The following is a 27,657-nucleotide window of genomic DNA, read 5'->3' on the forward strand; positions in this document are numbered from 1 at the left end:
AGGGTGCACACGAGAAACAGGGAAACAGGCATGCAGCAAAACTGTTATTAACTTCAAAACTAGATGGAGGAGTTTGGCAGATTTGACAATAACTAAGGGGAAGGAACATTCAAAGGCTGCCATAATCCTTTAATAAAGGGCCCAGCAGGCTGTAAACACCATCCTGCCGGAATCAAAGATTATCATTGAGAAATAAAATGAACGGCTTTGCAAAACAACTATCAATCTGGCACAATAACTATTTAGAAGTTTATCTCGCCACAAAGGAAGGTGTACACAAACCAGGCTTCCCAAAGCTACCCTAAAAATATAGGACGCCGTCCCGTCCGTGGAAGCTTCTCCTATAGAACTCCACCTGGTGCGTCAGAGCGGCACCAGTGAGGACCGGAAGGCGTCCGGCAGGGCTGGTGTCACTCCAGGATAATGTGACGCACTTGGCGCAGAAACAGACGCCGGAAACCGCGGCAGATAGCATCACTGGTTACCCTGGCCAAATCCCACTGAAATTCGCCAGGGCTGGGCAAGAGATGTCAGATTTCCGTAGGGCTTGAGCGGGAGATCTGTGCCCCATTCCAGATGTGGGGCTCCCCTCTCCTTAACGGTGTCCACCATCTTGGACGGCCACCTTGCTTCCAAGGTGGGCCACTGTGGGAAACAGGATGCCGGACGAGATAGGCCTCCTTGGGCTTGACCCAACAGGGATGTTCTTGCGGACTTATGTTAACCCTACCCATCCCTTTCATGAAGTGAAAGATGTCGGACTTGATCTCCCTGGGAGATACGGCCATCTTCTTTTATTCCCCACCTCTCATAGAGCCGGAAGATAGGAAAAGGCCACAGCAAGACCTATCGGAGTTTATCAGTAGCTGAAGGCCTGTGGAGATGATTATCGGTAGAGTGAAAGGAATATTTTATTTCTCTGAAGATCAGCATCTGCTGAGGTCAGCGTAACAATCAGTTCCTGGGAGATGGCATAAAAAGGGTGTGTGTGTGTGTGTGTGCACAATGTCTGTCTGTAGACAAGCTTAAGGGCCTTAGGAACAGCCCACCACCACCCCAGAACTACTCACGCAGGCTGGAAGCGGACCCTCTGCAACCCAGATCAGCCCCATTTCTTCTTCTCTGCAACTGTTACTTTTACTAAGTCACCCTACCTCAGTGATTCTCAACCTTGGGTCCCCAGATGTTGTTGGACTTCAACTCCCATAATCCCAAACTAAAGGCCATTGGGGCTGGGGATTATGGGAGCTGAAGTCCAATAATATCTGGGGACCCAAGGTTGAGAATCCCTGCCCTACCTGAAGATGCTTCCGAGGGGTGGGGGGTCGAACCTTCCGCTTGCAAAAGCCGCAACTCTGCTACTAAGGTACAGCCCTTCTCCGGTGGGGGTCCAGGGAATACATTCACACTGCGGTGGCATTAGGATCCAGAGTGAAACTTATCCGTTACAGACGGGAGCATGGAGGGTGGTTCAACAGAGGGCTTCTGCTTCGGACAGCAGTCTCAGAAACATACATAGGAAGCTGCCATGTACTGAGTCAGACCATCTAGGTCAGTATTGTCTTCACAGACTGGCAGCGGCTTCTCCGAGGATGCAGGCAGGAATCTCAGTCAGCCCTCTCTTGGAGATGCTGCTAGGGAGGGAATTTTGAACCTAAATGATCTTCCCAGAGTAGCGACTCCATCGCCTGAGGGGGAATCTCTTCCAGTGCTCACACTTCTAGTCTGCCTTTCATATGCAACCAGGGCGGACCCTGCTTAGCTAAGGGGACAAGTCATGCTTGCGACCACAAGACCAGCTTTCCTCTCCTAAAAAGATCTCAAGTACAGAGCCAGGAAAGATCTCAGGGAATATAGGAAGCTGCCATATACTGAATCAGACCCTTGGTCCACCTAGCTCAGTATTGTCTTCACAGACTGGCAGCAGCGGCTTCTCCAAGGTTGCAGGCAGGAGTCTCTCTCCCAGCCCTCTCTCCTTGGAGATGCTGCCAGGGAGGGAAGTGGGAACCTTCTGCTCTTCCCAGAGTGGCTCCATCCCCGAGGGGAAGATCTTACAATGCTCACACTTCTGGTCTCCCTTTCATATGCAACCAGGGCGGACCCTGCTTAGCTAAGGGGGCAAGTCATGCTTGCTACCACCAGGCCAGCTCTCCTCCCGAAGCTGCCTTGGGCAGAGCCAAACCACGGGTTCACCCAGCCCAGGATTTTCTACACTGACTGGCAGCAGCTGTCCAAGGAACTCTTTTCCAGCCCGCCCTCCCGGGTTCTTTCAGACGGGAAATGCCAGGGCCTAAACCTAGAACCTTCGCTGTGCAAAGCAGCAGCTCTGCTCTTGCGCTCTGCCCCTGCCCCCCATCTGGCGGCATGTCCTTCTCCCCACAGATGTCACACAGGAAGCTGCCTTCTACGGAGTCAGACCCTTGGTCCCTCTAGCTCAGTTTTTTCTACACAGACTGGCAGCGGCCTCTCCGAGGTTGCAGGCAGGAGTCTCTCTCCCAGCCCGATCTTGGATAGGCTGCCAGGGAGGGAACCTGAGACCTCAGATGCTCTTCCACCAAGGAAGATGCTCTTCCACCAAGGAAGATGCTCTTCCACCAAGGAAAATGTTCTTCCACCGGCCCCATCCCCAGTGGTCAATATCCTACAGCACTCCCAAGTAGCCTCCCATCCAAATGCAAGACCTTGCTTAGCCAAAGGGGTACCATTCCTGCTTGCATCCACAAGACCGGCTCTCCTCCAACTCAGCTCTAAAAGCCTCACAGAAACCCGTCCTCTTGACTGACTATGTACACGGTCCTCTTTGCACAATGCCCCGCTGACATCCACAGGACCAGGCAAGACATCCGGCTTTTTTCGCCCTCCCTAGTATTAAACACATGCAGCCAGCTCCCTACAACATTTCGGCATGCGCAGTCCGTCTCCTCCCTCCCCCTCAGACACACGCCTGCCCACTAAAAACCTTATCGTGAACATCTGACGTGAGACAAGCTAAGAGTGTGTCGGGGCGCTGATGTGGGAAGGCGATCGCTGAGCGGCACACAATGGCTTCATCCTTTTGCACCATGAGCACCCGTGCCCGAAAAGAGCAAAGCTGGCCTGCAATCCGCAGAAAGGGGCGTTCGCACAGAGCTACTTCAAAAGCGTTCACCCCACTTCAGGCCGCAGCAGTGGGGGTGCCTCTGGGCCCCATGAAAGAGCCAAGGTAAGAAAGGAGCAGGAGGGACTCACCTTGCCGAATTGTTCGAAATATTGCTTGACGTCTTCCACCACCGTGTTCGCCGATAATCCACCGACAAATATTTTCTTTGTTCTCGTGACCATCTGTAAGAAATCACAAAACAAAAACAACAAAAAAGAGAGCATTACCCTGGATTATTCGAGAACAATGCCCGCCACAGACAAGAGTTTTCAGATGCTATCTTTAATCCAGTTAGCAAAAAAAAATCTCTCTGGCCATGAAAAGGAATGCACATTTTAATTCAATTACACGAGGTCCTGTTGTTTGGTTAGGGAAGGCTTTGATGGCTGGATCTAGGCATTCGCCAGCCCTGGTGCCCGCTGGATATTTTCTTTTAATAAGTCTTTTCCATTTTGAGAAAGGCGTCCCCCCTCCCTCGCAAAACCAAAGATAACTTGCATTCCAGTTTTCCTCCAAGGGGCTCAAGGCAAGCTACCTAATCATTGCATTTTCCAAACTTTGGGTGCCTGGAGTCTGTTTTGCTTCAAGATTTCGGCTGGAGGCCCATGCCCTTCCTTTGTGGGCTTCAAGGTCGTGCGGAGATTGGAACCTGGGTCTCCCCTATCCATCCACACTCCACCCAGAACACCTCCTGGTTCTGGCAAAGGCTTGGCCTCTACACAGACAGCAGAATCAGGCCACAGACTTCTTAATGGGGTGGGGGGAGAGGGAAGTCCATGTTTCTCTTTTTAAAAACACTGCCCCCCCTTGCCGGGCACCACAAACAGAATGCTAACCCAACAAGAAACAAGCAGGCCTGGACCCCTTTCCCTTGAACTACTAGTTGTCTACTTGCAGAGAGGTGGAGAGTTTTTTTTAATGCAGGGAGTATTCAAAAACGGCACCCCCACTGACTTCTGGAAAGGCAGACCTCACCAGGGAAAGCTGCTGCTAAGGTGCTGGGGGGTCCCCAGTTTTCAGCACCCACCCACCCCAAATTTGCAGTAATGAGCTTGCTACCCAGTCCCAAGGGCAAAGTTCCAAACGACTCAGCATCCAGTCAGCATGCGGGCTGGGCCTGGAGAGGCCAGAGTTCAAATCCTCGCTCAGCCGCAAAAAGAAGGAGGTGGGCCCGGCCCTGCTGAAGCCGCTCGAGGGTCAGGATCCTAGGGTGCGCTTTCCGGAGTGGCACACCCATGGACGGCAGCCTGTCTAGCCCCCAGCTCTCTATGGTTTCCAGCCCTGCTGGGTCCCAGTTGCGGAGTACAAGAGGTACGTGGATCCAGAGAACCAGAAAGGCAAACTAGGAGAGGTCTCTTTCTACCTTGGTTAAGAGCAAAGTACAAAGCAGGGCTGCCCTGCTTGGAGCAACCTGGGTCTCTTTCTACCTTGGTTAAGAGCAAAGTACAAAGCAGGGCTGCCCTGCTTGGAGCAACCTGGGTCTCTTTCTACCTTGGTTAAGAGCAAAGTACAAAGCAGGGCTGCCCTGCTTGGAGCAACCTGGGTCTCTTTCTACCTTGGTTAAGAGCAAAGTACAAAGCAGGGCTGCCCTGCTTGGAGCAACCTGGGTCTCTTTCTACCTTGGTTAAGAGCAAAGTACAAAGCAGGGCTGCCCTGCTTTGAGCCACCTGGGTCTCTTTCTACCTTGGTTAAGAGCAAAGTACAAAGCAGGGCTGCCCTGCTTGGAGCAACCTGGGTCTCTTTCTACCTTGGTTAAGAGCAAAGTACAAAGCAGGGCTGCCCTGCTTGGAGCCACCTGGGTTGGAGAGGTCTCCGTGAGTTCACGCCACAAGGCAAACCAGGGCAGAATGCCTCTTGCCCTGATCTGGACGCCGGTGTAGGCCGATCAGCACAGCCGTGCAACACCCTTACAACAGGGGAAAACCTCCCCTGGCTCTTTCAGAGCGGCACTTCCTGTGGACCCCTTGCTAACCAGGCCAAGAGACCCTTTTCAAAGGGGTGGTTCTCTTGTATTGAGCAGGGGAGTGAAACTGTCCCTATCCAACCTGAGGAGGAGAAGCATCCCTGACACAGCTGCTACGGGCGTCCCCTCTTGTTTCTTTTAAAATTTATTTATTTATTATTTCTCTATGTCTGTCTACCCGACAGGCTCGACTCTCATTCCCGGTTCAGTATTCATTCCCAGAATCTTTAAGAGGTGGAAGCCATGGCTTTAGAATCACACCAGGTTCTAGTGCCGAGGTGGGAATCCTTTTGGCCACCAGCCTGACAGTGAGAGTGAAGGTGGAAAGATCCAACCGCCCTGAGCCATTTTTGGAAGGGCGGTATAGAAATTGAATTATTTCTTGTTAACACAGTCAGACAGGTGTTATTGACTGGTTTGTTTTATCCAGACATCGAGTCCTTCCCAAGGACCTGGGATGCCAGGATTTTATTGTCAATGGTTATAGATATCATCGCAGAATATAGGCTGTTCCCAGTAAAGCTGCTTTTTGTAATTGGCTGATGGTGATTTCTGTGGCCCCGATGGTGTTGAGGTGCTCTTCAAGGTCTTTTGGAACTGCACCCAGGGCGCCAATGACCACTGGGATTATTTGAGTCTTTTTCTGCCACAGCCTTTCAATTTCAATTTGTAGATCTTTGTATTTGGTGATTTTTTCTATTTCTTTTTATTATTAATTATTATTAAAATGGGGAACGCTTTAGGACAGGGAATCTGCTTCTCCTGCCTTCTGCCCATGCAAACCATTTTGAGAACCTTTTTGGATGAAAAGCAATAGAGAAACCTTTGGAATCTACATGCGCCATCTTGAAGCGAAGGAGCTATGCTTTTCCTTCAAGGCTACTCATATGCACACTTGAGCAGATTTAGTCTATGAAAAGTAAGTCGACTGACTTCATATGGATTCCTTGCATCGGGTGGCAACCCCTGTTATGCAGCCAGCCTCTTGAGCCAAACTTCATGCTCCCTTGCGACGCATGCCTGGAGCCTCTGATCATGCCCAGCTCCAGCAGAACAGCAAAAGATATTTCCAAACAGAGCTGGAGAAAGGAAGAGGTGTATTTATCAGGAAGCCCCCGACACGGAGCCTAGACATTCCTGATTAAAAGGTAGCTGTAAGCTCCGGGCACCGACCGCGAAGACAAGAAAAGCCAGACACTAACAATTTTGCCAAGACTACCGTATGTTGTAGCAGGCGCTGCAACAATATCCTATCCCAGCCGAGTGGAGAAAGGGGCTGAAGATTTATTACCCTCCTCGTTATCTATCGATATACGCTAACGGCGGAACTCAATTCGCACCAAGCTGGTGAGCCTCTGTGATTCTAGGACGGTTGACAGAGGACGACTCACCCCTGCCCTGCAACTCATATCCTCCAAGTACAGCAGCAGGATTAGGGCACTTATGTTCGCAGGGCCAAAAGGCCAGCACCAAAACTGAAGTCAGATAAAGAGACAGAATAAGGTGCAAAATAAACACTCCCAAGACTGCTTTTAAGGAAAGACTCCTTTTTCTGTGTTCGGGAACAGAGCAACGTCCAATTTTCCCGCAGACAAAGAGCCGAGGCTCTAAACACACTGGCATCTCTAAATGCTTATTTTGCACCTGTGGATCTTTCCACCTTCGCTCTCACTGTCAGGCTGGTGGCCAAAAGGGTTCCCGCCTCGGCACTAGAACCTGGTGTGATTCTAAAGCCATGGCTTCCACACCTCTTAAGATTCTGGGAATTAATACTGAACCGGGAATGAGAGTCGAGCCTGTCGGGTAGACAGACATAAGGGGCACATTTCTGGGATGCAGAACATTCTTTTAGATCTGCCATGTGCTTAAAATCACACACAAAATTCCGGTGAGGCTGAGCTCGAAGCAAGCACATTATTATTATTGTTGTTGTTGTTGTTGTTGTTGTTACATTTATATCCCGCTCTTCCTCCAAGGAGCCCAGAGCGGTGTACTACATACTTAAGTTTCTCTTTCACAACAACCCTGTGAAGTAGGCTAGGCGGAGAGAGAAGTGACTGGCCCAGGGTCACCCAGCTAGTTTCATGGCTGAATGGGGATTTGAACTCGGGTCTCCCCGGTCCTAGTCCAGCATTCTAACCACTACACCACGCATGCCAAAACGCCAACCCAATTTCAAAACGCGGTCGGAACGTCAGCTGGGACAGCCCTGTTCCCCACCCGCCCCAAACTCCTAGGCGGACCATCTTGCCGTGACTTCATTCATTCTCTTTTTAAATAAAATCACCCTAAAATCCAGCAGCATTAAAATTCAATTATGCCTCTCCCGGCTCCAATCCATGGCTGTACCACTGAAGTCCAGGCATATATTTTGCTGTAGAAAATTGTCATTTACAAATAAGAACGGACTGAGGCATCTTGTTACTAACGCATTTACAGGCCTGTCAGAGGCCTTTTGCATGCCGGCATTTGATTTAATATGGGGCTGAGTGCATGTTGCCATAAGAGAACAGGGGAAATGGAGCGGCGGCGGGAGTGGGGTGGCTGGGAGGAGAGGCAATGATTCCAAGTAAAAAGCAAAACAAAAACAGATCAATTGGACATGCAATGTCTCAAAAATGGGGGGGGGGGAGAGAAAAACTACTTCCTCTGGAAACCAAGGCAGGCAGGTAAAAAAGGGCAGGCGGGGGAGAGACCCAGAGCATTTTGCTTCAATGGCTCTGGTCAAACACATATGGGTAATGACAAGGCAATGCACAGTGACAACATTTTCGTGTTTGGAGATGCACTGAGAGGCAGGAAATTGTTCTGGAAAACGGCTCTTGGGTACAAAAATACAGCACGGAATTAAGCCTCGGCGTGCCAGGCCATGTTCTCATGAAAAGACAGCTCAATGGCATTGTTAAACACGCTCCCCCCTCCAGGAAAGAACACACGCCATTTGTTTCCACCCCGACAGGCTTAAGCAGATGAGACTCGAAGAAGACCGAGTCCTGGCCGGCTCTGACACTCTGCCTTCCACAACCAAGCCCAACACCCTGTTCCCCACAACCCTCCACTGGCATTCGGAAATGCACTGCCCAAACCTGCCCGACGCACCTTTTAACACCATTGCCATAGCTTGTGGCAGTCAACTGCACCAGTTTGTTGCATCAAGACACGCAACTTTAGGACCAGAACACACCGCCACCCGTTGGTGTCCATCAAGACCACAATGAACTATGTTTTTCCTGGACTTAACAGCATTTAACTGAACTTGCATCACTGTTTATTTTAATAATAATAATAATAATAATAATAATAATAATAATAATAATAAAGAACAAGTCAAGAACCGGGCAGAAAAATGGAGAAATAAGCCCCTGCATGGTCAATATTTGCACAATATAAGTGGAAAATCAGACATCACCAAGACCTGGCAATGGCTTAAGAATGGCAACTTGAAGAAAGAAACAGAGGGTTTAATACTGGCTGCACAAGAACAGGCACTAAGAACAAATGCAATAAGAGCCAAAGTCGAAAAATCCACCACAAACAGCAAGTGCCGCCTTTGTAAAGAAGCAGATGAAACCGTGGACCACCTGATCAGCTGTTGTAAGAAGATCGCACAGACTGACTACAAAGAAAGGCATGACAAGGTAGCAGGGATGATACACGGGAACATCTGCAAAAAAGACAAGCTACCTGTAGCCAAGAATTGGTGGGACCATCAAATTGAAAAAGTGGTAGAAAATGAAGATGTAAACATATTATGGGACTTCCGACTACAAACAGACGAACATCTGCCACACAATACACCAGATATCACTGTAGTCGAGAAGAAAGAGAAACAAGTCAAAATAATCGACAGAGCAATACCAGGGGATAGCAGAACAGAAGAAAAAGGAATAGAAAAAATCACCAAATACAAAGATCTACAAATTGAAATTGAAAGGCGGTGGCAGAAGAAGACCCAAATAATCCCAGTGGTCATTGGCGCCCTGGGTGCAGTCCCAAAAGACCTTGAAGAGCACCTCAACACCAGAGGGGCCACAGAAATCACCATCAGCCAAGTACAAAAAGCAACTTTACTGGGAACTGTCTATGTTTTGCAAAGATATCTACAATAACAACAACAATATTGATAATAAAATCCAGCCATCCCAGGTCCTTGGGAAGGACTTTATGTCTGGATGAAACAAACCAGTCAATAACACCTGTCTGACTGTGTCAACAAGAAATAATAATAATAATAATAATAATAATAATAATAATAATAATTATTATTATTATTATTATTCTATTTCTATACCGCCCTTCCAAAAATGGCTCAGGGCGGTTTGCAAAGAGAAATAACAAATTGCCCCCAAATCTCTCTCAAGACCAGCACTCCCGTCTTGAAGTTCTCCCCTTCCATCTCTTAAGTTTAACGGCCGGCAGTCGGGAACTTACCGGCAGAATCTCAAAGCCAAAAAGTCCTGCGTTCAACTCACAACGTGGAGAGTCAAACAAGCTGGAAGGGGCCGGAAGTCCAAGCCTCCCGGCTGAAGGCAGAACCCTTCTCACACCAAGCGCACAAATCAAACTGACGACTTGTTAAATCTGCTCATGTGGGCACGAGCAGTGGATGTGGGGTCCCATCCCAGCAGACCTCCGTCCAAGGCATCCTCCACCTTCACAGTTACCCCATTAGTCTTTCAAGGAGCTCAGAACAGCAAGCGGGATTCTGTCTGCCATGGAGAAGTCTGCTTGCCTGGCCCCATTTTCTCACCACAACCACCCTGTAAGGTGGGCTTTGGCTGAGAGATAGCAATTGTCCCAAGGAGGAAAGCTGGCCTTGTGGTAGCCAGCATAACTTGTCCCCTTAGCTAAGCAGGGTCCGCCCTGGTTGCATCTGAATGGGAGACATGGTGTGTGAGCACTGAAAGAGATTCCCCCTCAGGGGATGGGGCCACTTTGGGAAGAGCAGAAGGTTCCCAGTTCCCTCCCTGGCAGCATCTCCAAGATAGGACTGAGAGAGACTCCTGCCTGCAACCTTGGAGAAGCCGCTGCTGCCAGTCTGTGTAGACAATACTGAGCTAGATGGACCAATGGTCTGACTCAGTATATGGCAGCTTCCTATATTCCCTAAGATCTTTCCTGGCTCTGTAATTGAGATATTTTTAGGAGAGGAAAGCTGGTCTTGTGGTCGCAAGCATGACTTGTCCCCTTAGCTAAGCAGGGTCCACCCTGGTTTGCATTTGGATGGGAGACTACATGTGTGAGCCCTGGAAGAGATTCCCCTCAGGGGATGGAGCTGCTCTGGGAAGAGCATCGAGGTTCCAAGTTCCCTCCCTGGCGGCATCTTCAAGATTGGGCTGAGAAAGGCTCCTTCCTGCAACCTGGGAGAAGCCGCTGCCAGTCTGAGTAGACAATACTGAGCTAGACGGACCAGTGATCCAACTCAGTAAAAGGCCAGCTGCCTATGTTTCCTTGAACACACATTTCAGCATTTTTGTTTAATGGTGCCTGCTTTCCGTCTATGGCAGCTTTCTATGCTCTTACAGTGCCACAGCTTGGCACTGACTTCAAATACGTGTGGGCCATTCACGTGTCAAAGGGATGAAAAGTCACAAAAGCTGTTGCAACGACGGGAAGACAGGCTCCTCACTCCCACCCGAGGGAGGAGGTGGGCACAGGATTCAGCCCGGGAGAAGCACGCAGTCAACAACACCTGGGGATTCCTGTTACCAGCGGCCCTTTTCCCGTCCCTTCCAGATCTCGGGAATAAGCCCGGCTTTATGGATCTCAATCGCTGCATGGATTAAACTTCAAAGAGCGGCTGAATATGCCTACGGAAGTATGGAGGGGAAGGACATTCCCGAGCCTGAAAATACAGGAGATTGGAGACCCGGGTGGGGGGGTGGGGGGGTGGCTTCCTCTCCTCTCCCACAGCCAGACGTTCACCTGCACTCTTCTTCCCAGGAGTTGCAATTTGACAGGGCTGGTCTGGAGAGCCAAAAAGGTGTAAAGTGCTTTTATCTGCATCACAAATTGCCAGAATTAATTTAAACTTCAGAGGAAACTAATTAGACCGAAAGCTAAAAGTGTTACTCCGAGAGCAGAGCGTGAGAGCAGAGCATCTCTTCCCTCCATGAGGGCCATAAATAGACAGAGACAGAGAGATAGATAGATAGATCTTAGTGGGAAGGATACGGCTGTGCGTTCACCTAATCTCCACTTCTGACATTTCATCATTCTTCGGTGCTCGCAATTCCTGAGCACATTTGTAAGTGACGGGGGTGGGGGGGGGTGAAGGAATGAAGGGAAATCGCCTTCCATATGGGCGCCAGATAACAATTAATGACCCATTGTGTTCTGTGTTCAAAATATGACATTGCACCGAGCATCAGATTGAAAGACAAACTTCACTAATACGAAAAGAGATTTTGCAAATCAATTGCTGGTACGATACAGAAGATGAAAAAATATATAATGAATTATAAAACCCACCTCTGAAAGACATTTAAGTTAGCAGCATGACTTGTCCCCATAGCTAAGCAGGGTCTGCCCTGGTTGCATATGAATGGGAGACTTGATGTGTGAGCACTGCAAGATATTCCCCTCTCAGGGGATGGAGCCGCTTTGGGAAGAGCAGAAGGTTTCAAGTTCCCTCCCTGGCAGCATCTCCAAGATAGGGCTGAGAGAGACTCCTGCCTGCAAACTTGGAGAAGCCGCTGCCAGTCTGTGAAGACAATACGGAGCTAGATAGACCAATGGTCTGATTCAGTATATGGCAGTTTCCTATGTTGCTATGTTCCACCATGCCTTGTGGTGGTGAGTTCTGCAAGTTCAAAGTGTTGTGTGAAGACGTCTGTTCCTATGAAAACAACACCATCCCAGAATCTAGAGCTCATGCAAGTTACATAGGAAGACAGGAAGCTGCCATTTACTGAGTCAGACCCTTGGTCTATCTAGCTCAGTATTGTCTTCACAGACTGGCAGCGGCTTCTCCAAGGTTGCAGGCAGGAGTCTCTCTCCCAGCCCTGTCTCGTTGGAGATGCTGCCAGGGAGGGAACTTGGGACCTTCAGCTCTTCCCAGAGCGGCTCCAACCCCTAAAAGGGGAATCTCTTCCAGTGCTCACACTTCTAGTCTCCCCTTCAAATGCAACCAGGGCAGACCCTGCTTAGCTAAGGGGACAAGTCATGCTTGCAACCACAAGACCAGATACCACATGACCAGTTCTATAAACATGACGAATATTTATATGCCGCTTTTCAACAGAAGTTCTCAAAGCGATCTACATAGAAAGGAAATAAATAAAATGGCTCCCTGTACCAAAAGGGCTCACAAAATATAAGAGAGGCACCAGCAACAGCCTCTGGAGGAATGCTGCACCGGGGATGGATAGGGCCAGTTGCTCTCCCGTTGCTAAACATAAAGTATTCACCACTTTTAAACAGGTGCCTTCTTTTGTTCAGTTAGCAAACTCTGCAGAAGTTAAACCTGCTTGACTTGCAGAAGGCCCCACCTTCAATCCCTGGCAGCGTTTCCAGGAAGGGCTGGAATGGACCCTCCTGCGGAACCCCAGAGAAAACCACGGCCAGGCATTCAGTTTACTGCAGAACTGAGCAAGACTAGTCCAGGGTTTGACTCAGGAAAAAGCAGCTCCGTCTGCTCACCAGAAACACCCACAGCTCGGTGCAGAACACCTGCTTTGCACACAGACGGGCCCAGCCTCCATCCACGGGAGCACCTCTAGGCGAAAGGATCTCCCGTGGAAATGCTGAGAAGACGGACTCCTCCCCACCCTAGACCTTGGAGAGATGCTGCCGGGTCACAGCAGACAATACCACACCAGACGGACCGAGGGTCTGGCTTCAGGCCAGCTTCCTAGGTTGACTGGCCATAGGGGACCCAACCGATCCCCTCACTAAGACGAACTGGAGCCATCCAATGCGTCCAGTTGCCAGGGTGGCGTCTCCGTGCCGGGCTCCTCCTAATCACCGGACCGGCTCGGGTTTCGTGATGGCCTCGTGCAACCGGCCAAGTTGTGGCTGCTAAGCGTCTCCAAGCTCTTGGAGGCTGGAAAACCGTCAGGAGGAAAAGAGGAGGTCGGAAATAAGTTGGAAGCAATTGGCCTCCCTGCCAAAACGACTCCAGCTGATTTCCTTTTTTTAAAAAAAATATAAAAACCCACCTCCGAACAAACGGAAAAAACTTTAACCCTTAGCCTTGATTAATTTCATCTGCATAATACGGATGCTCGCAGCAATCAGCTGCTGATGAATCGCCCGAGAGAAGCCGAATGTCTGTGCAACAAATCCAATTGGGTTTTTTCTACAGAGATGAGCTTTTCACCTGAAAAGAGCCCAATGAGCGGGGGGGGGGGACCCAGAAAAACGTTTTGGCTGTGTTGTTATCACCGCTTCTCATCAACAGGCTTGGCCAGAAAGGTCCCCCCTGGATTCTTCACTCCTGCATCCAAATGCCACTATAGGAACACACCAGGCCCAGAGGCGTATCTAGGGAAAATAGCGCCTAGGGCAAGCACTGAAATTGCGCCCCCTGTCCAAACATCTGACACCTATCTTTCCAATAACTTTACCATAATATCAGCTCAAATATACAAGTCAAGCTCGTTCATCTTTTAATATTTCAAAAACTATTTAGCAGTGGATGTAGCCAAACCAAAAAATGCTGTACAACTACAAATTTCAGTATGCTGGGGTTCATGAAATACCCAAATACTATGTGGAGGTGTACTTGGAAAACTAGCAATAGCAATAGCAATAGCACTTACATTTAGATACCGCTCTATAGCCGGAGCTCTCTAAGCGGTTTACAATGATTTAGCATAATACCCCCAACATTTCTGGGTACTCATTTTACCGACCTCGGAGGGATGGAAGGCTGAGTCAACCTTGAGCCCCTGGTCAGGATCGAACTTGTAACCTTCTGGTTACAGGGCAGCAGTTTTACCACTGTGCCACCAGGGGCTCTAAACAGAAGTACCTGTCTAATTCTCTACTGTGCATTGTAGCATCACTATTACATAAGTTTTATAAATAAATGGAGAATTTGACTTTTCCCAGATACTAGGGCCTTGCAGAAGCCATTTGAGCATGCAAAGTGGCCATTTTGTTTTCAGTGGCCATTTTTTAAGAAAAACTTCATTTAAAAAAATTGCGCCCCCCTTCAAGTGGTGCCCGGGGCACGTGCCCTGCCTGCCCTACCCTGGATACGCCTCTGACCAGGCCCATTCACATGGCTATCTGGGGGTGGGTTGGAGGGTTAGAGAACTGCTCCCACAGCAGCAGCACACAACCAGAACCTCTATTCGGGTTGACAAACCCAGGACGCACACCAACAAAAGCCAGCCAAGACGTCCATCACCGAAACCAAGAGCCAGAAGCATAGACGGTCCTAGGAAAGGTAAAAGGATTCACGGAACGAGGAAAAGCAAGGTAGGAGGGTTTCCGTCTCCCTCTACGTTGGTTAAGGGCAGGATACGCAAGTGGGTCTATACTGCCTTCAGCCACCCGGGTTGGAGGGATTTTCACAAGTCCACACAACCATGCAAACCAAGATACGAGGCCTCCAACCCTGGCGTTGAGGGTTCTGTGGACAGGTCTAGTGTGTGAGTCCTCAACATCTTTCCCGGACATTGCAGATTTCTACCTGCAGAGACCAGAGAAACATTCAAAACATGCACTTGTGTGTTCTCAAGTGCACAGACCAAGGAGGCACGGACCACCTGCTTTTTCTAGCTATTCGAATCAGATTGGTTCTTTATACCCCCGTTCCAGCGTGCCACATTTTCCTCCCTCTGCACACTTAAACAGAGTCTCATAAATCCTCTCAGCAAGAAACTTCGGCTTCCAGAAAGGGAGTAAAAGGAAGAAGTGATGGCAGCTAACACACCACCAATCAAAACAGCGCTCTCGTCTTACAGTAACATAACCAAACGGGCAACGCTACAGATGTTATATCGCTACTGACGTCGGTTCCATTTAGATCATTTCTACAAACCCAGCAAGAAATATTCCCCCACTGCAGGAAGCCATGCTAACAGGTTCTTTGAAACAATTGTCCAGTGCAGGCTGGAGAAATGCAAGCCGCCTCGGTGTCTGGCTTCAAGAGCTGATTCCCCGACGTCAAATTCCTGCTAAATCTTCATTCCACACAGCCCACATGTTAGTCAGAAGATTCCTACTGTGTGACGCCTACAGCGGTACCCTATCTCCAAGCTCAGGGGAGCTGGTCTTGTGGTCAGGTAAAGCACAGTGTGCCATCAAGGCGGTGTCGACGCCTGATGCCCACAGAGCCCTGTGGTTATCTTGGGTAGAATACAGGAGGGGTTGACCATTGCCTCCACCCGCGCAGTATGAGATGATGCGTTTCAGCATCTTCCTAGATCGCTGCTGCCCGATATCGGTGTTTTCCCATAGTCTGGCCTGCTGGTCAAGCCACTTCCCGCTGCGTGGTAGCCAGCATGAATGGTGCCCTTTGCTAAGCAGGGTTCACCCTGGTTTGTATTTGAATGGGAGACTATTTGTGTTTGCAATGGAAGATATCCCCCTTAGAGGACGGGGCCGCTCTGGGAAGAGCATCGACAGGTTCCCAGTTCCCTCCCCGGCAGCATCCCCAAGATAGGGCTGGGAGAGAGACTCCCGCCTGCAACCTGGGAGAAGCCGCTGCCCGTCTGTGTAGACCAGGAGTGGGCCAACCTGGCCCTCCGACTGTTGTCGAGCTGCAAATGGCTTACTCAGTAGAGGGCAAGTTTCCCCTTCCGTACAATCCATTGGCTTGCCAACTTTAATGGACCTCTCTGGCTGAAGTAGAACATTGGCCAGCATTCCCTGGCTGGGGCCATTCCTAGGCATGAGGAAGCCCAGTTATTAGCCACGGCCCGTCCAGGATTACCCACCGCAAAACTGGCAGTGGCTACCAAGACACAGAGCCATCAGGAACTTCAGCAGAAAGGGCTTTGGAGTTAAGAGGAAAGTGGGTGGGTGTTGTTGGTTTTGTTCCACCTCCTCCTCAGGACAGAAGTTCCAGCTGAAAGAGCACCAGAGATTTAGCGCTTCGTCGTGCGTCTCCCCAGTGCTTTTACGGACGGAAAGAAAGGCAGAAAATGTGTGTGGTTGCGTTCCCACCAGCCTGCCCAACTGAATGCACAAACATAAGAGATTCCGAGTGCCCTGACCAACTCCCGTCCTATCATCAAATTACAAGCTCCACCAAGTTTGGTCCCAGAAACACACACCCAATTGTGAACACTGCCACACCCTGCACCTGCAGCCGTGAGAACACTTCCTGCTTTTTTGGAGGGGGGGGGCTATTTCTTGCCACGAGGGCCGACCAAGAAATCTTCAAAAGGTCAGAAGGACACAGGAGACGGGGGCCCCTAGATTCTTTTGTTATTTATTTCACTTTGAACCAAGAGGGAAGAAAGCATCCTGTTTCTCGCAGTGGCCCATGAGATGCCTCTGGGAAGCCAGCAGGCAAGAGGTGAGAACATGCCCTCTCTCCTGCTGCTAATGCTCCCTTGCAACTGGGATTCAGAGGCATCTTGCCACTGAGGCTGGAAGGGGCCCATAGCCCTCAAGCTAGTAGCCATTGATAGGCCTGCCCTCCATGAATTTGTCCAAGCCCAAGTTTTCAAGCCATCCAAGCCAGTGGCCGTCACCACATCCTGTGGCCGAGAGTTCCACAGATTAATCATGTGCTGTGCGGAAAAGAACTTCCTCTTGTCGGTCCTAAATTTTCTGCCGATCAGTTTCACGGGATGGTCTCTGGTTCTAGTGTTGCGCGCGAGAGAGGAAAATTTCGCTGTCTACTCCCTCTGCTCCATGCACAATTTTATATATCTCTTATCACGTCTCCCCGTAGTCACCTTTTTTCTAAGCCAAAAGCCCCAGATGCTGTCGCCTTGCCTCGTAAGGAAGGTGACCCAGGCCTCTCATCACCTTGGCTGCCCTCTTCTGCACCTTTTCCACTTCTACAATGCCCTTCTTAAGATATATGATGAACAGAATTGTACGCAGTAATCCAGGTGTGGCCGCACCATAGTTTTGTATAAGGGCATTATAGTATTAGCAGTTTTATTTTCAGTCCCCTTCCTAATGACCCCTAGCATGGAATTGGCCTTTTTCACAGCTGCCACACACTGAGTCAACACTTTCAATGAGCTGTCCACCACGACCCCAAGATCCCTCTCCTGGTCAGTCACTGACAACTCCGATCCCATCAGTGTATATGTGAATATTGCTCCAATGTGCATCACTTGACCCATGCTTTACCATTGAACCGCATTTGCCATTTCGTCGCCCCCTCACCCAGTTTGGGGAGATCCTTTTGGAGCTCCTCACAATTTGTTTTGGATTTCACTACCCTAAACAGTTTAGTGTCATCTGCAAATTTGGACACTTTGCTGCTTACTCCAACTTCTAGATCATTTATGAACAAGAGCACTGGTCCCAGTACCGATCCCTGGGGGACCCCACTTCCTACCTACCCCCATTGTGAAAACTCCACAATTGATTCCTACCCTCTGTTTCCTGTCCTTCAACCAGTCACCAATCCACACACGAACCTGTCCCTTTATCCTATGACTGCTAAGTTTACTCATGAGCCTTTGATGAGGAACTTTGTCAAAAGCTTTTTGGAAGTCCAAGTATGCTGTGTCAACCGGATCACCTTTACCCACATGCCTGTTGACATTCTCAAAGAACTCCAAAAGGTCAGTGAGGCAAGACTTGCCCTTGCAGAAGCCAGGCTGGTTCTCCTTCAGCAAGGCTTGTTCTTCTATGTGCTTAACCATTTTGTCCTTAAGTAGGCTTTCTATCGATTTATCCGGCACCAAAGTTAAGCTGACCGGCCTGTAATTTCCCGGAACCCTTCCCCCTTTTAAGAAATCGGTGTTGTCTTACTCTTACTCACACACAGAGACACACACAGTCCGATCACTGGTCCATCTAGATCAGTACTGTCTATACTGACTGCCAACGGCTTCTCTAAGGTTTCAGGTAGGGGTCTCTCCCAGTCTCACCTGGAGATGCCCCCAGGGGTTGAACCTGGGACCTTCTACGTGCAAAGCACGGGCTCTGGATGTTAGGAACATAGGAAGCTGCCTCATACAGAGTCAGACCGCTGGTCCACCTAGCTCAGATTTGTCTACACTGATGGGCAGTGGGCCGTAGCAGGGCCAGACCAGCGGTGGCCCCTGTCCAGCTACTCTCGCCCCGCCCGCCCCGCCCCCTTTGCCTGACATTAGATGTGGGGGTTAGCCACACCCCCACGCCTGACATCAGATGTGGGGGTGTGGTCTTGCTCCCAAACGGGGCCCTGGGGCCCTGTTCGGAAGCTAGATTGAGGTCAGCACTGCGTTCGAGGCCAGCGCTCCTGGCCACATTGCGGATGCAGCGACGGCCATTGAACTCCCAAACGGGGCCACGCGGCTCTCCTCAGGAGCTTAACCAGTCATTCCCCGTCTCTGATGCAGACACAGGATGGGTGTCGTGACCGCGAGGGGCAGCGGCCCGGGCTCCTTGAACCCAGTCACCCAATAGTAGCTACGCCCCTGGCAGTGGGTCTCCGGGGTTTCTGGCTTGGAGATCTTGCCCAGACCTACCAGGGAGTGAGCATACAGATGCTCTTCCATCGAGACACAGCCCCGTCTCCAAAGGGGAACCCCTTGCAGTGCTCATGTGTGGTCTCCCATCGAAATGCCAACCAAGGCAGACCTTGCTGAACCAATCATGCTTGCTAAGACAAGACCAGCTCTCCTCCCTTTTGGGTGATCTCCCTAGGTGGGTCTAGAAAAACATGGCCCGGCAGGGCTGCCCGTCAGACCAGGGACTGAGTGTGCTCCGATTGAGGACCCCAGCTCAGACCAATGGTTCCCTGAGACCAATCAAGCCTTATTGGTCCCTCGGGTCACCTGGGGTTAAACAGCTGCAGTACCCATTCTGGCCATGACGTGTGTGGCGCTGCAGGTCAGCAAACCAACCACTTCCTCTGCCTGGAAACTCCTCCGGTGACTCCAAACCAGGCCGGAAAAGCACGAATCCCTTTGTCCTCAAGGAAATGTCCCCCCTGCAGCGCGAATTAAAGTGGGCCTTGGAGGAATCACTTCGGGATGACTCCATCTTCTAAATCAGGGATTCTCAAACTTGGGTCCTCAGGTGTTATTGGACTTCAACTCCCATAATCCCCAGGCTCAGTGGCCTTTGGTTGGGGATTATGGGAGTTGAAGTCCAATAACACCTGAGGACCCAAGTTTGAGAATCCCTGTTCTAAATGCACCAGAACTAGCCATTTAGGATGCAAAGCACATGCGCTGGTGTCACCAGCGCACGCTGCATCCTCGGGTCACCTGGGTTAAAAAGCTGCAGTACCCATTCTGGCCATGATGTGTGTGGCACTGCAGGGCAGCAAACCAACCACTTCCTCTGCCTGGGAACTCCTCCAGTGACTCGGGCGTGACCCCTAAGGCCAGGGTCTCCCATTCCCGGCGCCCAACACCTTCCGGGGGAGCACAAAGTGTGACGCCTGAACAGAGCTGATGTGCCTCTGCAGACAAGCCACACATACGGAGAGGAAGTACTCACACCTCCACACAGCCACATCCAAGCACACCGTGAGTGCGCGCGCGTCAGCTGGTGTGCTCAACTTTCCTTCCAAGGCCTATGAAGGGAGCCTCCCAAATGCTGAGAGATTTATTGCTCCCTACATTAGCTGCCGGGCACCGCTTTGTTTGTTAATTGCGATTCGCTTTGCCTTCAGAGGAGGAGGCGGCGTCTAATAAATCAGTTATCTCCAGGAAGAATTGATTTCAAAGTTGTTAGCTTTGTAAAACTGAAGTACTCGGGAAGAGAACACGCCGTCAGATGGCCCAAATCACCCGTTTAGACGCTTGCGCGCACCCCTCCCCTCTGGGTTTTGAGAGAACGCCACTAAGCAAGACATCTTCCGAGACATGGAAATAGAAGCATTTCTGTTTGTTTAGCTCACTGGCAGAACGCGACTGTCTCTTTCTGTCATTATTGGCGACACCCGCAAAAGGATGTTGCCGGCTTGGGGGGGGTGTTGTTTTCTTCTTCGTGTCGATCAACCTTCTGCTTGGATTCCAACTGGGTGGAAAAGTGACATGAAAGAGAACAGATATTTCAACAGGCTGGGGGTAGATCTCAGCCTGGCCCAAAACACTGTGGTGCCCCCTTTGTCTTGCCCCCTTGCCAAGCCCTTGCCTGGCTACTCCAAGGCACACACTGACCACCTGGTTACCATGACCAATAAAGAGAACCTCCATGCTCAGGAACTGCGTACCTCAGTGGCAGTTGCTGGGGGAAAGCGGTGGGAAGGGGCTACCACCTTTATCCCTGACCTCTTGAAAACTTCTGGTGGGCCAAGCTAGGAAGACATAGGAAGCTGCCATCTACTGAGTCAGACCCTTGGTCTATCTAGCTCAGTATTGTCTTCACAGACTGGCAGCGGCTTCTCCCAGGTTGCAGGCAGGAGTCTCTCTCCCAGCCCTCTCTCGTTGGAGATGCTGCCAGGAAGGGAACTGGGAACCTTCAACTCTTCCCAGAGCAGCTCCATCCCCTGAGGTCGCAAGCAGGAATCTCTCTCAGCCCTCTCTTGGAGATGCTGCCAGAGAGGGAACATGGGACCTAGATGCTCTTCCTAGAGTGGCCCCATTATCCCCCGAGGAGAATCTCTTCCAGTGCTCACACATCAAGTCTCCCATTCATATGCAACCAGAGAGGACCTTGCTTAGCTAAAGGGATGTCATGCTTGCTACTGCAAGACCAGTTCTCCTCTTTTCGACACGGACCAAAGGTCCAACTCGGTCTAAGGCAGCTTCCGGTGTGCCTATGTTCCATGCACATGAAGAGAGCCAGCGTGGTGTAGTGGTTAGAGTGCTGGACTAGGACCGGGGAGACCCAAGTTCAAATCCCCATTCAGCCATGAAACTAGCTGGGTGACTCTGGGCCAGTCGCTTCTCTCTCAGCCTACAACTCAGTGGCAGAGCATCCGCCTTGCATGCAGAAGGTCCCAGGTTCAACCCCGCTGGCAGCATCTCCGGGCAGGGCTGAGATTCCCGCCTGCAACCTGGGAGAAGCCGCTGCCAGTCTGTGAAGACAATCCTGAGCTAGAAGGACCAAGAGAGGCAGCTGCCAATAGACCACAGGCTGCTGAGTCTCAAACTCACAGGTGGCTTCCGCACCTTCCCTCTGCCTAATCTAACAGGTGCTGGCATCTCGCTGAACTCAGAAGGAATCTGGAAAGGAAGCTGGCCACCGGGAATGGATTAAAAGTCCATTGCTGTCACGCTGCTGGACCGCAGCTCGCTTCCCCCTAGCTATTATGCTCGCAGCGCTCCAGGAGGCGCTGAGGGGTGTTTCGTGACTCGTTCACCTGAAAGCACAGGGCACTTGGAGGGTGCCAGTGGCACAGTTCCTGCAGTGCCATCCGCCCACCTTCCGGAAGCTGTGCCAGCCTTTGGAGGGGGGTGGGAGGCGAAGGCACACCCTTCCGCACAGCAAAGATGGCCTGGGATCAAGTTGCGCACGGTGCAACCTCTTCGTCACGTCTCCCTGTCGCCAATCCTCGCAGGGCTGAAGGCGTGCCGAGGCATGCCGAGGTGTGCCGAGAGTCCACTCTCTCCACCTGGGGCACTCGAGAGGTTTTATTAATAGGGGATACAATTAACTGGATGAGCATCAAAACTAAGTGAGTTATGGCAAAGTCGCAATGGAGTGCATGAGAAGTTGGCCATAGGCACATAGGCGGCTGCCATATACTGAGTCAGACCCTTGGCCCATCGAGCTTAGTATCGTCCACACGGACTGGCAGCTGCTCTCCGAGGTGTCAGGCAGCCCTGCCTGGGAAAAACACATGGGCATGGAGAGGAGAGCTGGTCTTGGGGTAGAAAGCATGACTTGTCCCCTTAGCTAAGCAGGATCTGCCCTGGTTGCATCTGAATGGGAGACCACATGTGAGCACTGTAAGGTATTTTCCTCAAGGGATGGAGCCACTCTGGGAAGAACATCTAGGTTCCAGGTTCCCTCCCTGGCAGCATCTCCGAGAGAGATTCCTGCCTGCGAGAAGCCGCTGCCAGTCTGTGCTGACCATCCTGAGCTAGACAGACCAATGGTCTGACTCAGTATATGGCAGCTTCCTGTGTTCCTACCTGGAGATGCTGTCAGGGATTGAACCCGGGACCTCCTGCATGCACAGCAGATACTCTACTTCTGAGCTACAGCCCCACCCCTAAGGAGAACCAGGCCGTGTTCACACATGCAGTCTCCCATCCAAATGCAAACCAGAGTGGACCCTGATAAGCAAAGGGGGCAATTCATGCCCCCAAACCCCCAGACCGACTCTCGAGGGTGGCTAAGGGTGCTTAGTCATAGATGCTTAGTCTGAATCCAACCTGTCACAAATTTAAATTGTATCCGAATTAAATACACTAGCATGGAGAATTACCCTTTGTTTGCATTCCTTGGCAAGAATGCTGCAAGGGAGACGCAAGTTTCCTTCGTGCTGAGTGGTCTGCCTGCTTTGCCGTCGAAAGGGACTAGCGACTTAGGTTTTTTAAACGAGCGCCGATGCTTCCAGGAATTGCCCAGAATACCCACAAGTCCCCTGGCGTCGGCCCCGCGGCTTCCAGGCTCTCCTCGCACGCTTCTCATTGCTGTGGGCTTTCTGTTTCACGCCTGCCATTCCAAACCAGACCGGAAAAGCACGAATCCCTTTGTCCTCAAGGAAATGTCCCCAGCGCCTGCAGCGTGAGTTAAAGCGGGCCTCGGAGGAATCGCTTCGGGATGACTCCATCTTCTAAATGCACCAGAACGAGCCATTTAGGATGCAAAGCACATGCGGCTGTGTCACCAGCGCACGCTGCATCCCAATGAGTGGTTGATACGTTACCACAAATAGCTAATAAGCAGCCAGGGAACAAGCGCCGCCCCCCCCCCCCCCGCAATCTTGGTCTGTCTTCAGTTAGGCCTGTTTGAAGGAGCAGTCTCTTGAGCTTCCAAAGAGGCGTGCAAAGGGGCTTTTATTCTACCCAGAGCTGATCTATCCAATGCATATTCTGCAAAACAGGAGAGCCACTGGGGTTTTTTCATTTATCTGTTGATTTAAGAAGGGGAGGTTGCCACATTCCGGGGAGAAAGGAAAGGAGAGCAGCAGGGAGGGAAGGGGGCTGTTTTGGCTGGGCTCACCACCAAGGCGGTGGCTTTGGTCATGGACTGTGCCACTCCAGAGCGGAACTGGGGGCAGGGAAGTGCCAGGACTGGGTGCCTCCAGAGATGCTAGATTTCTAAGGGCAAGGGCCAAAGAAAAAAGTGTGTGGTGGCTAGGGGCCCCGGAGAGACCAGAAAAGCTTTAACGGGGGCAGCTTTCATGGACCAGAGCCCACACTGTCAGATGTATGCCACGTTGATTTCAGTTGGTAGGGTTATGACAGAGAGAGAGAAAGAGACAGAGACACAGAGACAGAGAGAGACACAGAGAGAGAGACAGAGACAGGGATGGAAGTTTCCTAAAAGTCAGAAAGAGGCTGCCTTCCTCTTTCCTAAGGCGGTCAGGGCAGTACCCATGGGCTCCTCATAGGAACATAGGAAGCTGCCATGCATAGAGTCAGACCATTTGGTCCACCTAGCTCAGTATTGTCTTCACAGACTGGCAGCAGCTTCTCCAAGGTGGCAGGCAGGAATCGCTCTCAGCCCTCTCTTGGAGATGCTGCCAGGGAGGAAACTGGGAACCTAGATGCTCTTCCCAGAGCGGCCCCATTATCCCCTAATAAGGGGAATATCTTACGGGGCCCACACTTCTGGTCTCCCATTCAAATGCAACCAGGGCGGACCCTGCTTAGCTAAGGGGACAAGTCATGTTGGCGACCACAAGACCAGCTTTCCTCTCCTAAAAAGATCTCAAGTACAGAGCCAGGAAAGATCTTAGGCAATATAGGAAGCTGCCATATACTGAGTCAGACCCTTGGTCCACCTAGCTCAGTATTGTCTTCACAGACTGGCAGAGGCTTCTCTGTGGTTGCAGGCAGGAATCTCTCTCAGCCCTATCTTGGAGATGCTGCAAGGGAAGGAACTGGGAACCTTCTGCTCTTCCCAGTGCGGCTCCATCCCCTGAGGGGAATATCTTACGGGGCTCACACTTCTAGTCTCCCATTCAAATGCAAACAGGGCAGACCCTGCTTAGCTATGGGAACAAGTGTCATGCTGGCGACCACCAGACCAGCTCTCCTCCCTCCCTCTCAAAACCACCCTCTGGGCTAAGCCAGGCTGAGTCACAGCGGCCCGGCTCCCAGAGTGGCTACGGTTTCTTGAACCGTGTCGCCTTCTCTGGGGTGTGCCTGGCCAAACTGAAGGCTTCCTAGTTTGTGAAATCACAGTTGGCTGTGGGATTTGAGCCAGGAAGCGTTGGCTGAAGCACTCCCTATAAATGGGGCGGGGGGGAGATGTGGCGGCAGCGCATGGACACAAGCTGAGGTGTGGGTTGAGGGGCGGCCTAAGAACAGCCCTGCGGGATCGGTCCCTCCAGCCCAGCGTCCTGTTAGGAGTTGGAAGGGTGCCTTGAAGTCCAACCCATATTCAAAAAGCAAAGCTCCTGCAGCAGCCCTGACAGATGATCTCTAGAGAAGGAGAACCCACCAGCATTGTGTGAGGCAGAGGCTGTATTTGCACATAACGCAAAACCAGAGTTGAAGGGGCCAGAGGTTGCTAGACCTGTATAGCTGGATGCAGGACACCCCTTCCAAACTGCAGTTCTGCACAGAGAACAACCCGAGGTTTCACTCTCCACTGTACCCTCAGGTTGTAGCGGGTTTTGCCACTCCAACCCAAGGTTGAACGCAACCCGCATTATGTGTGAATCCCGGATGCCTCCGGGAAGCCCACAGGCAAAAGCTTTCTCCCTCCTGCTGCGGTTGCTCTCCTGAAACTGACGTTCAGAGGCATCTTGCCTCTGAGTCCAGAGGTGGCCCGTAGCCATCAAGGCTAGTAGCCACGGTCAGACCTGTCCTCCGCCAGACAGCACATAAGAACATAAGAACATAAGAACATAAGAACAGCCCTGCTGGATCAGGCCCAAGGCCCATCTAGTCCAGCATCCTGTTTCGCACAGTGGCCCACCAGATGCCGCTGGAAGCCACAGACGGGAGTTGAGGGCGTGCCCTCTCACCTGCCATTTCTCCCCCGCAACTGGTACTCAGAGGCACCCCGCCCCCGAGGCTGGAGGTGGCCCACAGCCCTCCGACTAGTAGCCCTTGATAGACCTCTCCTCCATGAAGTCATCCAAACCCCTCTTAAAGCCATCCAGGTTGTCGGCTGTCACCACATCCTGTGGCAGAGAGTTCCACAAGTGGAGCACCTTGGTCCCGCCCATCGAAGCCCGACACTCAAGACTCCTCTGTCCTGCTTCTCCCCGGCACGAACTGCCTAGCCACAGTATTGCCCCGACTGGTGGCGTTTGTGTGAATGGGGCTTCCGGACTGCCCAGCCATGTGTTGGAGACACCTATGTACACATTCCTCCTCTAAGAACCCCTACCCCAAGGGGGTTTATCGGAGGGGGGCACACTTTCCCCAGGGAGGCAGAACGGCCTCCTTATCAACGAACCGCAGTAAAGAAACAGGATCGCGGCTTTATTATTTTTATTTTTTTAAGCATCCAAAGAAATAACTTCTCCCGACAGCGTGACAGCTGACATTCTAAACTGAAAAAGCTATTTGCCAAGAATTATCAGGCCTGGCTTCTCTCTCTCTGATAGATGACAGAGGAAAGAACAACAAAGGCCACATACATATCATAAATCACAACTTTTATTGAATGCCTGGCCACATAATAGCAACAGTCAAACTGAATAAAGACGTTTCTCAGGGCTCATCTGTATGGGGAAAGAGGAGGGGGAAACCGTGAAGCTAAAGGACCGGAGAGGTCTGGAAAGAACTCCTGGCTTCAAGAAGCCACAGACCGGAAAGCACCAAGAAGACTGAATCCTGGGCTTGGGTTTCGGAAATGTCGACCCCGGGGGTCCCCAAACCCAAGGGGTCCTCTAGACCAGGGATTCTCAACGTTGGGTCTCCAGATGTTGTTGGACTTCAACTCCCATAATCCCCAGCCCCAGTGGCCTTTGGTTGGGGATTATGGGAGTTGAAGTCCAATAACATCTGGGGACCCAACGTTGAGAATCCCTGCTCTAGACGTTGCTGAACTAGAACTCCCATCATGCCCAGCTACAACTGATTTGGGCTGGGGGTGATGCGGGTTCTAATTCAGCAACCTCTAAAGTGCCACAGAGGTTGGGAAACCCCAGACCACGCCACCTGCACAGCTGCCGTATACTGAGTCAGACCCTTGGTCTATCTAGCTCAGTATTGTCTTCACAGACTGGCAGCGGCTTCTCCAAGGTTGCAGGCAGGAGTCTCTCTCTCAGCCCTATCTTGGAGATGTTGCCATGGAGGGAACTGGGAACCTTCTGCTCTTCCCAGAGCGGCCCCATTATCCCCTGAGGGGAACAGTTTGCCACGCAGTCTCCCATTCAAATGCAAACCAGGGTGGGGTCTGCTTAGCAAAGGGGAGAAGTTGCGCATGCTGACAGGAGACCAGCTCTCCCTCATGCAACAAAAGCCAGCCTCAAGTTGGTCGCCAGCATCTCGGAAACATACACGAACCTCTGGGCCAGCCAGGCTGCGCCAGGTCAGTTCAGGTCACCAGCCTCTGGACACTGACAGGAGCGTCAGCCTGCTTTCAATTAATGGCTGCATATGGCTGCAGATAAACATAATAAATGGCATTTTGCATTTCCACGGTGCCTTTCATCTGAGCAGTTCAAAAGAAACTTGGCACTTTGATTTCCAGAGAATAAAAGAGCCCAAATGCATTTGTTTTTATTCTCCCCCCAGTAAGGGAGGGCGTTCCTAATAAGAACTCTCCCAGAAGATAAGCCCAAGGACAGCAGCCGCAGAAGGAGGAGAAGGAGAAGGAGAAGAAGAGAGGGGAAAGCAAAAACAAAACAAGCCACTGCAGCAGCGGGGACTTTCCCCAAATATTTCTTATGAAGTCTTGAGTGTGCAAGACCGTGGCTGGTTTTTAAAGATCTGCATAGCCCCTTTCGCTCAGCTGTTGGTTTGCCTGCTCTGATGTCACAGAAAGGTGCCCCAAGCCTACCAGCTTGGAGCATCTTAAGGATTTTGAAGCCGTCTCAGACCTCAGCAACTGAACTGAGTGAAGCAACATACAGGTGAAACTCGGAAAATTAGAATATCATGCAAATTAAAAGGTGAAACTGATCTATGAGACAGACGCATTACATGCAAAGCGAGATCAGTCAAGCCTTAATTTGTTATCATTGTGATGATCGTGGCGTAGAGCTCATGAAAATCCCAAATCCACAATCCCAGAAAATTAGAATATTACATGGAACCAAGAAGACAAGGATGGTAGAATAGAACAATATCGGACCTCCGAAAAGTATACAGTATACTGTGCTTGATTGGCCAGCAAACCCGCCTGACCTGACCCCATAGAGAATCTATGGGGCATTGCCGAGAGAAGGATGAGAGAC

The 27,657-nt window shown here is 51.0% G+C and overlaps 1 protein-coding gene across 20 annotated transcripts in view; it reads right to left on the minus strand.

Moving 5' to 3' along the window:
- MSI2 (musashi RNA binding protein 2) overlaps positions 1-27,657 on the minus strand; it is a 419,652-nt gene that overhangs the window by 293,908 nt on the left and 98,087 nt on the right. For all 20 annotated transcript variants that reach the window (XR_008311763.1, XR_008311764.1, XM_053274690.1 and 17 more), the window contains one exon: positions 3,229-3,321. Coding sequence is in view for 18 of the 20 variants with exons in the window: in XM_053274690.1 (XP_053130665.1) it covers positions 3,229-3,321 (93 nt within the window). In the remaining 2 variants the exon portion in view is untranslated. The remainder of the gene's footprint in view (positions 1-3,228; positions 3,322-27,657) is intronic.

This window comes from Hemicordylus capensis, chromosome 12 (assembly GCF_027244095.1).
Source record: "Hemicordylus capensis ecotype Gifberg chromosome 12, rHemCap1.1.pri, whole genome shotgun sequence".
NCBI lineage: Eukaryota > Metazoa > Chordata > Lepidosauria > Squamata > Cordylidae > Hemicordylus > Hemicordylus capensis.